Source organism: Aplidium turbinatum, chromosome 1 (genome assembly GCF_918807975.1).
Source record: "Aplidium turbinatum chromosome 1, kaAplTurb1.1, whole genome shotgun sequence".
Taxonomy (NCBI): domain Eukaryota; kingdom Metazoa; phylum Chordata; class Ascidiacea; order Aplousobranchia; family Polyclinidae; genus Aplidium; species Aplidium turbinatum.
In genome coordinates, this window is record NC_137472.1 from 20,585,882 (window position 1) to 20,600,176 (window position 14,295).

General features: G+C 37.1%; 2 protein-coding genes across 3 annotated transcripts in view; one reads left to right on the forward strand and one right to left on the reverse strand.

Annotated features, from left to right (window-relative positions):
* Positions 1-1,383: 1,383 nt before the first annotated feature.
* Positions 1,384-4,683, reverse strand: LOC145788203 (uncharacterized). Its single transcript, XM_082599901.1, has 2 exons — positions 4,676-4,683; positions 1,384-3,631 (listed from the first exon to the last, which is right to left on the reverse strand). Exons 1-2 carry the CDS (start codon positions 4,681-4,683, stop codon positions 1,384-1,386), a joined length of 2,256 nt encoding a protein of 751 aa, XP_082456027.1.
* A 35-nt stretch (positions 4,684-4,718) lies between these two features.
* Positions 4,719-14,295, forward strand: part of LOC145778472 (uncharacterized) — a 37,435-nt gene continuing 27,858 nt past the window's right edge. For both annotated transcript variants that reach the window (XM_082589956.1, XM_082589964.1), the window contains exons 1-2: positions 4,719-5,386; positions 6,688-6,740. In XM_082589956.1, the coding sequence (XP_082446082.1) occupies positions 4,883-5,386; positions 6,688-6,740 (557 nt within the window). In that variant the 5' untranslated portion in view covers positions 4,719-4,882. The remainder of the gene's footprint in view (positions 5,387-6,687; positions 6,741-14,295) is intronic.

Sequence of the window (14,295 nt, forward strand, 5' to 3'; positions counted from 1 at the left end):
AAATATAATATTACAAAAAGTATTTCATATGTCTTGTTTAGTTATTGGCAGACTCCAAAATAATCGTACCTGACTCTTAAAGTTTATGCTAAAGAGAAGCTAACCTACAAAACATGAACGCTTTCACCTCATGCTAAAGAAAGGTTTCAATCTATGCTTTTGCCAAATTTGGACAAAGCATTGCAATTAAGTTATGCAAATGTCTTATAATTTGCCCGTTTATGACAATCATTTTAAAATGAGCTGTTTACTTCGTGGTTTAACTTTTAACAGTAGCACACAAAGTATGGTGACCCTACCAGTGTATAAAGCGGTTTCAGTTCAACAGTTGCCAATTACAAAGTTCCACCACAAAATACGAAAAAATAAACAACCACAATAATTAAAACACATTTATCTTAAACACACCTTTGTGGGAATTGGGCCCTTCTTGATTTCAAGTATTCAATTACAACCAACTTGTTTTATTGCAATTATTTCAAATTCAGATGATTTAACTAATGTTGTCGTATTTTAACTTTTCTCCAAGATAATATAGTGTTTTTAGAGATGTTTTGGTATAAGGGCCCAGCATCTCATTGGTACCTGACCTAAATTACCTTCTCAATGAACAAGTAGGCTACACGCAGTAAACTACACACAGCAGTTAAAAACACATTGTTACTGAAACGCAAATGTCTATTACCTGTGGGTCCCCTGAAATTCCATCACAAAATAACTACATCACATTTCACATTTATCTTAAACACACCTTTGCGGTAATTGGGCCCTTCTAGATTTCAAGTATTCAATTGCAACCAACCTGTTTTGTTTCAAATACAAATGATTTTACTAATGTTGTCGCAGCCTATTTTAACTTTTCTTCAAGATAATGTGGTAATTTTAGAGATATTTTGGTATAAGGGTCCAGGCCCAGCATCTCATTGGTACCGGACCTAAATTATTTTCTCAATGGAAGTACACGCAATAAACTTTAGCAGCTAAAAAACATGTTGACACTGACACGCAAAAGTCTATTACTTGTGGGCCCCCTGAGACGGTGGGCCCGCCCCCCCCCCCCTCTTTGACACAGCACTGCGGCTATGTGCAACGTTTTACATGTTTTGCTTTTATTTTAACTGAATATCATCAGTAGAAAATTGACATAGCTACTGGCACAAAAATCACCTTTGATTCGACTTTCATTTTTTATGCTCTTGTATGGGAAAGTGAACTGTATCGCTATAGGCTACTGAGATGTGTGAATCATTACACAATTTGAAATCGTTAGGCCTACTCAAAAATAACAACTGTGCACACACTGGCACAACAAGTTTCACGCCTACGGTATTAATGTAAAAAAAATTGGGGGCCCCCAAAACCAAGGGGCCCGAGGCCTGCCTACTACTGAAAAATTGAGCTAAGTGACTTTTGGCAAACATTTAATTTTACAACCAAAAATAAGCCATAGCAAAAAGCACACCACTGACATGTTGCATCGTTTGGTACATTTAATCCTCCCCGATTCAAGTACTGGGTATAAGAGCCAAATTTTTCATAGTAAAAGAAAGTGTCGTCACTACAAATTTCCTCTTTCCTTGTAACATATCCAGCTACATACACAATGGCTTGCAATTCATCAAATGATAAATTTTTTTCTATACTTGGCAATCTCTCAAACACTTCCACTTCTGATAAAACCATTCTGTATGAGCATAGATTGCAAACATGTCCTGCTGGTACACATACAGAAGAAATGTCAATTCCCTGCTGCAAAGCAAGCTTGGCCTTGCTTATTGACAGTTTTTCGGAGACCTGCTGAACGTTTATGAAATATGTTCCCCCACAACCTTGCCTCAGCTTGCCAAATGATTTCTCAAGAGGATCAGTTGAAAACTCACTGAAAATAACAAACTCATGATCAGCTGATAAAAGGCTTTGAGCAAGATCAACTAGACCTAAGCAAGTATGATGAAAAGCTGAGGTTGTTAAACTGGACAACTGTTGTACACGTTTTCTTTGAGCGCTACCCATACATTTAACTGAATTAGCCAACTGTGTTAAAATCTTCAACTGAATGTCATTGGCAGATCTTACAACATCTCTGACTGGATCCTTAAAGCGCAAATTAGCTCCTAACCCTTTCACATTGACAATCTTCCAAAACTGAAGAAACATTTTTATGAACTTAACCGTTCCTACAGTATCAATAGAGTCAAGGGCTGTGTGAGTTTGCAATGCAGTGACTGTTTCATCACAAAATACACGTAAGCATGTCTTAACATTTTGACGCTCTATAGGTTTAGGATGCACAGCAACAAAGTCAAGCTTTGACTGTTTTAGCATGGAAGATTCTTCTGCCTGAAGTAAATGCTTTAAGTCAGACCAGCGAGCAATTTGTTGTTGATCATCTTCATCTTGGTATACAATTTCACCACACTTTTCAGAAAGCCAATTATTTCTTATGCATTTCAGCAAGTGGACATAATCAAACAGAAGAAAAATATTTTTGTGTTTTGTCAACCAAGGTTTGTTTGAAATTGTTTCAAAATGTTTGAAAAAAGACCTATTGACTTGGTTTCCATCACAGATTATAGCAACAATACGTGAACCGCACTGCTCAAGTTTATCGATAATGATGATGATTTGATCATATTGAAAGTCTGCTGTTAAACGATGAACTGGTATCATTTTTAATAAGAATTCTGGACCGCCAAAAAGACACTTAATCATAACTGCTAGAACAGTGGTGGCTAGTTGTTTAGGATTATTTTGAGCTTTCCCAAAAATTTTTCCTCCGTGGTAAGACATACTAGGCTTGACATATATTTCATCTATCAAAAGAATTACTTGTTTCTGGCGACTCTGCAATGTATCCAAAATAGTTTTTAAGAAGTTAAAACCTTCCATGTTATTAACTTTTGATGTAATTCTAGTAAGAGTTTTTAGACTGGGAAGTTGATGATCCTTTCGAAATAGCTCATATGCTGCTCTGGAACAAGTAAAATATTGAAAAGCTTGAATCAATGTTGCTGGAGAATAAACTTTGCTTCCAACTGAACATGTGGAAGACATTGCTTCTCTGTAATCATCTAGCACTTGACTGTGATGACTTTTGTCTGCTTTAGAAAGATAATTAACTGCTTCTTCTATAACTGACCACTTGTTCATTTTAACAATTCTATTTTTGGCTAATGAGGGGATGAAGCATTTAATTCCAAGATGGTAACAATCAAACTTAAAATTGTTGTGCAAAGTTATAAAAAATAATGGGATTCCACAACTGAAATTGGTTGACTGTATCACAATGCTTGTTTCCTTAACAAATGAAATTACTGCGGATTGAAATGATGTAGCGTTTAGCTTTTTTGTCAGTGTATCTGCATCAAAACTAGCAATTGTGTCTGTTTTGTGATACTGGTCTATTTCATCAGCAACAAAGCTTCTTTTACTACTTGAAGCCCTCTGAGTAACTCTTTTTTTACTAACATTATTAGGAACAAGACTTTTTGGAATACAATTGAAAACTGATGGATGTGAAGCTGGCCTTAATTTACCGTAGCACATAACTTTTTCACAATCTTTGGGCCAGTGCTTCTCACACACTACAGTATCTTTGCTTTCTGGTATGTTATGACATGGGATTCGGTCTCTTCGATTAAAAAGCTTTTAAATGAATTTTAAAATAAAATTCTCCACAAATTCGTATCTATTAAAAAAAAAAAAAAAAAAAAATACATTGGAAAAAAGTTTCGCTGAACTGTTAAGTTGGAACAACGATTGCTCGTTTGGTAGATGAGATATAAATCTGAAACTTTTCATGTGCATAAAGCAAGACATACTCTTTTAATTTGCAAAAGTTTAATAATTTTATTGTATAAATTAAATTGCTGAGAATTGGTAAAAATTGGTGAAGTTTAAGTTATCACAAGAAAAAGATGGTGTTTGTTTTGGATTTGTAGCTAATTGATTCGTGTAGATGTATGATTGTGCTTTCCAACGATGGCAAAATTGTTAAAATCCGAGTAGAAACGAGAAAACTACAGCAAGTTTAGTGGAAGCACTATTTACCGATCACTGCAAACAGGGGGTGGGCGTATACTGAATAAGGATCGATTCGCCTTTACAATGCATTGGAAAAAAGTGTCGTCGAGCGGCTACGTTTGAACGACGATTGTAAGTTTTGTAGATAAGATATAAACCTGAAACTTTCCAGGTGCATAAAGCAAGACATACTCTTTTAATTTGTCAAAATTTAATGATTTTATGGCAAAGATTAAGTTGCTGAGAATCGTTACAAGTTGGTAAAGTTTAAGTTATCACAAGATAAAGTTAGTACTTATTTTGTGCTACTGTTTAATTGATTCGTGTAGATGTATGATCGTGCTTTCCAACGATGGCAAAGTTGTTAAATCCGAGAAGAAACGAGAAAACTACAGCAAGTTTAGTGGAAGCACTATTTACCGATCACAGCAAACAGGGGGTGGCTTATTCTGAATAAGGATCGATTCGCTTTTACAATGCATTGGAAAAAAGGGTCGCCCAGCGGCTGCGTTTGAATTCTAGGTAGTTATATTCAACACTCGACGTTGGTTTAATGTTTTTATTGTAAAAACACAGTAAAATTGTCAAAAAATCCATATCCATTCCGCCTTATCACCTCCATTCCGCCGCTTTTTACCTTCCTTTTTTTCACCCTTCCATTAATAGTTGCGTCCGTTTTGTGACGTCATGTTGACCAGGGTGGCAAATTCTATACTTGCACCAAACAGTGTTGTGGGTTTTACAAAACAGCACTATTCAAGTAACTAACTGAAACCTGGAGATGAATCTCTCATTGGAGCTATGTTGTAACAACATTTGATGCACTGATAAACTTTGTATCTTGTTATTGTCATAAAGTATGGCAAACGATGGTGATGCAGCAAACATTTTTCGGAGTTTGCGTGATATGTTCGGTGCGATGGACTTAGAAATAGGAGGATTTCATTTGCGAATAGATGGAAGTTTAGTTGTTGCCACAGGACTAACATTCACTGTATACAAACTGGCCACTCAAAATCCTGATGTGCTTCGGGACATTGCATCAACTATAGTAACTAGGCCACAACAAGTCATTGCAGCAATTGCAGAGTCATCAATTTTGTTGGATGTTTTGGTTCAAAACAAAAATGCTGGATTAGATCTTCTAGATGATTTGGAATCGGGTAATATGCTTGCAAGGTTAAGGAAAAAATTTGATACTATCATGATTCAAGGATCCAAGCTTAAGTTTGATGATATCAAGTTGGTAAAAGTGACGTCAATCAAAAACACAAAGAACTTTGCAGTTCTTAAGAAAGAAGCTGAAATGGCTTTCAATCAATTTGTGAAAGAAAGGGTTTCCCAGGATTTTAAAGATTTAAAGGTAACATATTATTTTTATGATTTTTATTGTTGGAAGTGGCTATTTTTCCACAATCAGGTGTTGCCAGAGTTAGGATTAAAGTTAGGAAGAGTTAAGGTAAGGGTTAGAGTTAGGAATAAGATTAGGGTTTTGATCTTCCCAGGACTAAAAAAATTTCCAAAATACAAGTAGCCTATTTGTTTTCAACAGCTTTAAACTTTTCTCAAATTAGGGCAGAATTCCTTATCTGGCAACACTATTGAGGCTATTATTACACTATATAGTGTAAATATAGCTACAGCCTTTATTGTTGGTGTCTTTTGATTAGGTGCAGATTTGCAGTGTGAATTTAAATTTGTTAAAATCTGTCTATTGGAAATACTTTCAAGAAGGCAATACTCTAGAGCTATTGCTGTCATGCTCAACAAACATGCTCAGTTTGGAATTCGCAACCAGTTTTTATGCCCAAACCTTATCACAAAAGCATGTAGGCTACTGGAGTACAGATTTACAGTAGCATTAGCCACCCTCTTTTAGGAAACGTTTTCTGTGTTTCCATGCTACAATGGAGTTGCAAATGTTTCATGACAAGTGTAGGCTATAAAATGTAGCCTATATATGTTTAGTACTGGTGTCTATATTGTTATTTATATCTAATTTATAGGCTAAGTAATAATTTATCATTTTGTGCTTTTTGAAATGATTGATTGATTGAATCTTTATCCTCGAACTGGGAAAGCTTCTTGCAGAGCTTAATCCTGGCAGTTTCACATATTTGTAGAGGCTTTGAATCACTGACGCAGGCCCGGTCACCGAGATTGACATAGTGAAGTTTCCGATTGTTGAAGTCTTGTTGCTGAACTATTCCATCCATTAGATGCCGCTGAATGGAGAGCAGTCCTTAACGTGTGTTGCTCAAGTGCACACCCCGAGAGTCGAATCAGCGCCGCTTGATCTTGAAGCTTCTTCGTTCCAGAAGTGACGCGCTAACCAATTGAGCTATCGGGGCGGCTAATTTTATCAGCTAGTAGGCTATGTAATGTTGTTTGCAGCGAAAAAATTTTTAATTCCAAACAAGGGAACACCTAATTCTACTTATCTACTGTAATCCAACTCATTATTCATTCAACTCTATTCTACTATTATTACTGTATATAAATCTTTGTAAAAGTACAACAGCAGTATCAAAAAGTTTGAAAGCACTGCGTAAAACTTGAATTCGATAATGTGACTTATGTGTGACCTGCATTCATGAAACAAAATATGTTATAAAACCTTGTCTTCTCTTGTATTTATTATATGATATAAAATCTGTTATGCAGGTCGTATTTTGCAAAGTTGAAGTTGAAAAAGTTTTGAAGAAAATAGAGCTGAGGTATGGCTTGTTTTTTTATTTTGAATATTGTTTCTAATCGGAACCTGGAAGCATAGGCCATTAGACCTAACTAGAAATTAGTATCATATAGTGGTGGAAGAACGAGTTGTCATGTTATCTAATAAAACAATGTTTTATTAAGGTTGAACCTAATATATAAATAATAGATCAGGTTGTTATTTTGACTCCTGCTGGTTCTCTGTAGTACCGTCGTAGGTCAATTTTGCATACCCTTATGTCACTGCTCATGCTTATTGCTGTTGTTTTGCTGATACTGGTTCCCAACAATTTAAGCTTATTCTAAACATCACTCCTATGAAAATGCATGCTTGATTGTTTATTAATTAAACACTAAATTAAGAATTTGGTTATGTAGCAAACTGTTGCTTTGTATTGAATCTCTTCATGAGTTTTTGCAATCTTATTTTCTGACGTGTATGACCGTCCCTTCTTTCAAATCCGGCAACAGCTGATGAAGCTTTGGTTACCAACTTAATGTGCCTTGGCTTGGTTGTGACATGGGTGCTAGAATTTTAACTTGTTCTGTCTAAAATCTTCAATATCTTCATTCTTCAAATGTTGTAATGCAGGTGGCTCATGCATGGCTTTCAGATTCAAACTAGATATTTTATAATATATTATACTTTAGCAGTTGGATTAATTTTTGGAATTTGAAACTTTCGGACTTTTTGGTATGAACTGTGACCAAACTCTTCAGTGGTTGCCAATTCTTGAAGGTCGCTGCCATCATCAACACAATCAAATGCCTCATTTTCAATGACATACTGTCTTGCTGCTCGTCGCATGCTAAGCACCTTATTAACCCCAAGCCCGCAAACGCTTTCATCGTCATCGGCCAGCATTGCCAACAAAACATTTTCATGGTGCGCAAAATATGCATTTCTTTGAAGAACTTTCAATGCAATATCTCGTACATTTTTCTTTGGGAACTTTACCACACGATCAACAATACTGTAGAAATTTATTGGTCCATCAGTAATCTTGCTCTTGAGCTTGATTTGGAAACAGCTAGGGAAATAGACTTTGAGTAAAAACTCCACCATAGTCAGGGTTGGAAAAAATCATGATTTTTTCAAAAAAATCGGATTTTTTTGATTTAAATCGGATTTTTTTGATTTAAATCAGATTTTTTTGATTTTTTTAGATAAAAAAGCGTCGAGTCTACTTGGGGGAAGAGATCATTTTAGTAAGATAGCAGAATTATTTTTAACCCCTTGATTGATTGAAAGGCTTTGCTTTGCAAGTGTTTAATCATTTTTATTATCATATTGTAGGTTAGCCTGTCTATTGCACATATTGTTAAGTAGGTGTGATATGTTGCTTTATACTAAATCATAATGTGCATATCGAGATTGAGGTACGTCTCAGACTGTCAATCTGTCATCTCACTACACTAAGATCTTTCCTTACGTTTGAGCGCACATCACTTTGCTTTTTTGCTCAACTGATTGCATAACCTACAACCAGACTTTTTGCAAAGAAAGTTTAACTGTGTAATATAATTATGTTACCGACGTACCATACTAAAACAATAAAAGTTCAGATGACACACAATCGCAGTTTATTTTGCATTGAAAAGTTTGTACATAAATACAAGCTCGCCAGCTTTTGCGGTGCCCAATCGATTTCGAACTTCTAATTGAACCAGACCAAAAGCGGAAAAAACTCACTCAAAAACTATGTTTAGTGAACAACATTGTTTGTGAACTGCCAAGTAAACTAAGCTGCCTTTCAAAACATGCATAGCCTATAGCCTTAAGTGTTTAAATATAACTTTTGTATTACAGAGAAGCAGTGAAACGTTTGTTGATGTATTTATTTTTATTTTAGCAAATAAAAAAATCATTCGATTTTTTTAATTGATTTTTTTGATTTTTATTGTTTGATTTAAATCATGATTTAAATCAATGATTTAAATCAACCAACCCTGACCATAGTGCACAATGTTATCGATGCATTTTCTTGAGACACATAAAAACCGGAATGGCCTGTTTCGGCGAGTCCGATTCGGCTAATCCGATTCGGCGAGTTCCCTATTCAGCGAGAGCCTTTTTCGGCGAGTGCCTTATTCGGCGAGTTTTTGAAATTTTATTTTTGAAAGGGAATTATCGGGTACCGTAGCCTAACTGTTTTCACATCGTTTTAACGTCGCTGAACGTGCAGAAAAGAATAAAAATGTTTGAACTATTAAATTAAAATTTGTCATGTCGGTTCAGTTGTTTTTATTTCTGACCATCATATCAAAAACAATACACGTCAACATAGCAAAGATAGAAGCGACAAAACGCCAACGCTAAAACGTGCTTGAATTCGTCATGTCAGTTCAGTTGTTTTTAAGGTAAAAGCGACAAAGCGCGAACGTTAAAACGTGCTTGTGACCGAAGTAAGTTATTGAGTTAAAAGAAATTTGGCACGGTTGCAACACCTTCAGAAAAATTTAAGATGTGAAGGGAAAATAAAAAAAAGAAAATGTTACAAAAAAAAAATCATGTTTATATCTATAAGTTAGTACTTTTGAATAGTTAAAATGATTAGTTTGGATCAACAAATGTGTGGCCTACAGCTTGGATTGAAAGGAAATTATCGGGTACCGTAGCCTAGTTATCCCTACCAGCAAAAATTTGTTCCAAGAACCCAGTTAGCCTAACAGTTCATTTTTACATTGCAGTAACAGAATGAGAAGGCTAACCAAATGTGTGGTCTATCGTTTTAACGTCACTAAACGTTAAAATCGTGTAAAAAAAAGAACTTTGATGACTAGGATATGTTGCAAGCCTTAAAGCAGCCGGCGGCCATCGCGGCCATGGCCGCTAAGTAGTAGTGCTTGAATGACCGCCTGTGCTACCTCCTCCGTCGGCCAAGTTTGATCGCCGGTTTCTTCTAGCCAATTATTTAATTTTGCAATAGAATGATTGTGGATTAAATGTCGAAAATATGTAGTATCAAAGAGTGACGCAGAATTAGGTCAGCGCATCATAGTCACTACTGTTGTATTAAATATATCCAGCTGGGATCACCAGCGCTGTAAGTCTTGTTTGCAATTCCCAAAGTTTATTTTCACAATGTGTTGATCCGAAGTGATAATTTACATCGGCTGGCAATATTGTCGTTTTTATATCGATTCAATGTTGTCGGACATTGAATCGTTGTTAAAAAGGAGAACTAGGTTAGTTGACATCCGTGGGTAAAACACGTGTCTTCATAGTTGAGAACGCTGTGGGTTAGTGACTTCACACCCTCAATGGTGACATCATAACGGAATAAATGGTCAGGTTTTATGAAAGGCGGTATGCAGTTGAAACAATTTACTGAGCTGCGAGCAGTTAAAACAATTTAGGGTCGTTAGATGGTCCCGCAATACGGATTACAATCCCGATAAAGCATTTAATGCGTGGTACAACGATGCTATTGCAGGACGTCGCCCAGACATCAACAACCCTAAGTGATCACTTTAGCATTGTTACAAGTTTAATGCTATTTACTTGTGCTATCGTTATTGTATTTTGGCCTCCAAGCACGCAGATTTGGCCGCCGAGAAGGAGCTCTCGGTAGGCCACGATGGCTGCCGGAAAAAAACACGAGTTTTAAGGCCTGCGTTGAAACTGAGAAACATTCACAGAAGCCCTTCGTTACGTTGCATTTTTAAGATTATGCATTTTTAAGATGATGTATTCAGACATTGAATCAATGTACAAATGAACTGTTAGGCTAAATGGGTTCTTGGAACAAATCGAAGGGCTTCTGTGAATGTTTCCCAGTTTCAACGTATCCTAGTCAGCAAAGTTCTCTTTTCTACTCGATTTCAACGTTTAGCGATGTTAAAACGATGTAAAAACAGCAATTTCTACTGGTTGGGATAACTAGGCTACGGTACCCGATAATTTCCTTTCAATCCAAGCTGTAGGCCACACATTTGTTGATCCAAACTAATCATTTTAACTATTCAAAAGTACTAATTTATAGACATTAAATATGATTAGGGGTGTTCAATTTCGATTATTTGAATATTCGAAATTCAATTTATTTTCGATTTCCGAATTTCGATTTCGAATATCACAACTATTCACCACACTGCAAAATGTGATTTTATTGAAAGAAACGACATGAAAATTTGCTAGAAAACACGAAAAAAAGCGATAAAAAATTGCGAAAAAAGAACACAAAATAACGTCTACAGCTCCAGGCCCATGTTGGTGTTTATGAACACAAGCTGATCGACATGGTCACAGGTCAGTCGGGATCTCAGCTTCGTGACGGTCAGGCCAGCTTTTGAAAACGATTGCTCCGCTGGAGCCGAGGTCGCTGGGTTCCCAAACACTTCAAGTTCATTTTCACAGCTAGTGATTCACTGCCGCGACATTTCACTGCAGAGTGCAGAGGTTTCGACTCGAAAGCGACATCGAGTATGTTTGCAAGGGCATAAAGCTAAACGCACGCTCCGTCTACGTAGCAAATTATGATGTTTTTGGTGCATTCAACATCTGATGACATTGAATCGACACAAAATGGTAGATTTTTGCTATGTCCCAGGCAGCAAAATCAGTCATTTTTATATTGATTCAACGTCTGCAGACATTAAATCAATGTAAATATGACAGATTTTGTTGTCTGGTGTTGGATTGTAGCATCGCAAGTCGCAACTCGTTCTAGTGATTATCGCAAAACTGTTGCAGTTTGCATTGAAAAAGTGTTTTCCTGCTGCCGATCGCTAGTTCATCTATTAATTTATGTATCAATACAGCATAAAAAGCTGCCCCCACACAGAAATATGTGTGGGGGCCTGGTCCTCACTCAGGCCCGTAGCCAGGGGGGCCTCGCCCCCCCCCCCCCCCTTGGCAAAATCTCAGCATTCTCAAGCAACAGCTACAATTATAATGATTTTGCCCATTTAAATTTTTTCGGCCCCCCCCCTCTAAAAAAATTGCCCCCCTTGTTCTGCGGTCTGGCTACGCCCTGCCCCACGGCTTAGGCGCCTATGGATTCGGTAAAAAATGGATAAAACTGCGACAAAGCTCAGCCTACACTTTCTGCCATTGCACAACCTAGCTATCTTCATTCTTGAGAGAAATTTGTGAAATTTGGCATTAAAAATGCCAACCTGGCATCCCTGGTGCAGGACTGGCCGTTCGCGCCACTCGCGTTACTTTCAACGCGTTCAGCCGAAAGGGCGGCTATAATTTCGAATATGTCCCATACGAAAAACGAATTTCGAATATCACCTTAATCGAAATCGAATCGAAAATCGAAATTGAACACCCCTAAATATGATTTTTTTTTGTAACATTTTCTTTTTTTATTTTCCCTTCATTTTTTAAATTTTTCTGAAGGTGTTGCGACCGTGCCAAATTTCTTTTAACTCAATAACTTACTTTGGTCACAAGCACGTTTTAACGTTCGCGCTTTGTCGCTTCTACCTTTTTCTACACCTTTGCTATGTTGACGTGAATTGTTTTTGATATCATGATCAAAAATAAAAACAACTGAACTGACATGACGAATTCAAGCACGTTTTAACGTTCGCGTTTTTTCGCTTCTACCTTTGCTATGTTGACGTGTATTGTTTTTCATATGATGGTCACAAATAAAAACAACTCAACTGAACTGACATAACGAATTTTAATTTAATAGTTCAAACATTTTATTCCTTTCTGCACGATTTCAATGTTTAACGATGTAAAAACGGCAATTATAATTAGGCTAGGGTACCCGATAATTCCCTTTCAAAAATAAAATTTTAAAAACTCGCTGAATAGGGCACTCGCCGAATAGGGAACTCGCCGAATCGGATTAGCCGAATCGGACTCGCCGAATAGTAGCAGACCCCATAAAAACGCAGTATACGGCACTCGAGTGTTAACCAACGTGAGTGACATAATCCACCAACTTCTAACAGCTCAAGGGTTAGTATCTACACATCCCAACATGACAGCGAAGCTTATTCGATACGTATAATATTGGTCACTGCTTAAATCATCAATTACGTCATTCGGGATGACAGGAAATTTTGGGTTAGGAACAGCCTTGAACTTTACCACGCTCCATTCAGAAACTGCACCATGTAACTTTTTACCCAGAGGTCCTGAGAATGAATCCAGACCTGCTGTATGACCTTCCAGTTGTTGGAAAATGTGCCTTAGTGGAAGCTCATTTAAATGCAGCAAGCATACAACCCATTGCAATGGACGTCCTAGTAAAGCTTCTAGGGATGCTATACAGCCACTTTTGATACCTGCCATTGAAGCTGTTCCATCAGAACCAACAACCTTTAACACCTTTTGCAATGATGTGCCCTTAATGACACACCAGTTCCCTCTTCTGGAGCTACATGTGAGAAGTAAAAAGAACCGGGTTTACCTACGATCACATAATGCTCTTCATGTAACGCCTACACTAGGTTACTGCAAACTGCACTGAGCCATGTGCACCTAGCAGAATGTCATGGATGACTAAGCACCAATGAGCAGTGTAGTTCCATAGAAATCACATGGTGCAATGGCAAAGGAAAGGGAGGGATGATCATTGATCATTGCTATTACAATATTGTACATATAGTTAAAGATTCCATTTGAAAATCGAACATGATGATGGATGCTACGTTTTTCATGAGAATAAGGCAAAAACTTTATTTTGGAAAATTCTGGCTTATGTAGTAGAAATAGAGACAAAAGTTGCTATATAACAGATATAAACATGGACCTTCTGAACGTTTTAAGCCAAGAACCAACATTCTAGCTTAACCGGTTGAATCCAAGTTATGGGATTTTCATAAAATTTGACCCTCGGATGACCTTTAAAAATTATGGGCCACCTGGGTGTAGGTGGCACAAACCCAAAACCTTCTCAGAAGTTGGTTTTAAGTTCATACGCCACTTTTGGTAAATCTGATTTTTTGATTTGAAAAAAAAAATTTTTTCACTCCACCCTACCCTGCATACTATGCAGTGCATAGCACCAACCATTGTATTGTGTCTAGAATGCTCTAACTAAGTCTTAACAGTACACCTGTAATCAAAATAGGCCCTTCTTAAGCTGACCCAACCAGCGCTTAGTATTGGATTAGTTTTTAATATGGCTTTTAGTACTGGTGTCGTTATTCTGGGCAGACAGTTAGGCGCGATCAAATAGGCGCACACACTGTGGCGTCAGGATAGTAGGAGCGGAGCACGGTGGCGCCGGTCACTTAGGTGCTATTCCTAGTAAAGTCTGCAGGTTATATCAGCTTGGCAGGTACCGGTAGGGTAATGCTTATCACGCAAAATGTTTTATTGAACAGAATCAATAATATATTATTTTAAAAACAGAGAGAGACTGTTCACCAGGCATTTGGTAATAAAATTAATTTGCGTTCTTCTGGTGACTATTTACTAGGTTACCTCGTGATGTTAAAGATGATAACTAGCTTTTGTATTTCCGACGTTTCGTCAGTCAGCACGACTGACTTTATCAAGGTGGCTAAAACTTAGCCACCTTGACTAGTTATCATCTTTAATATCACGAGGTAACCTAGTAAATAGTCACCAGAAGAACGCAAATT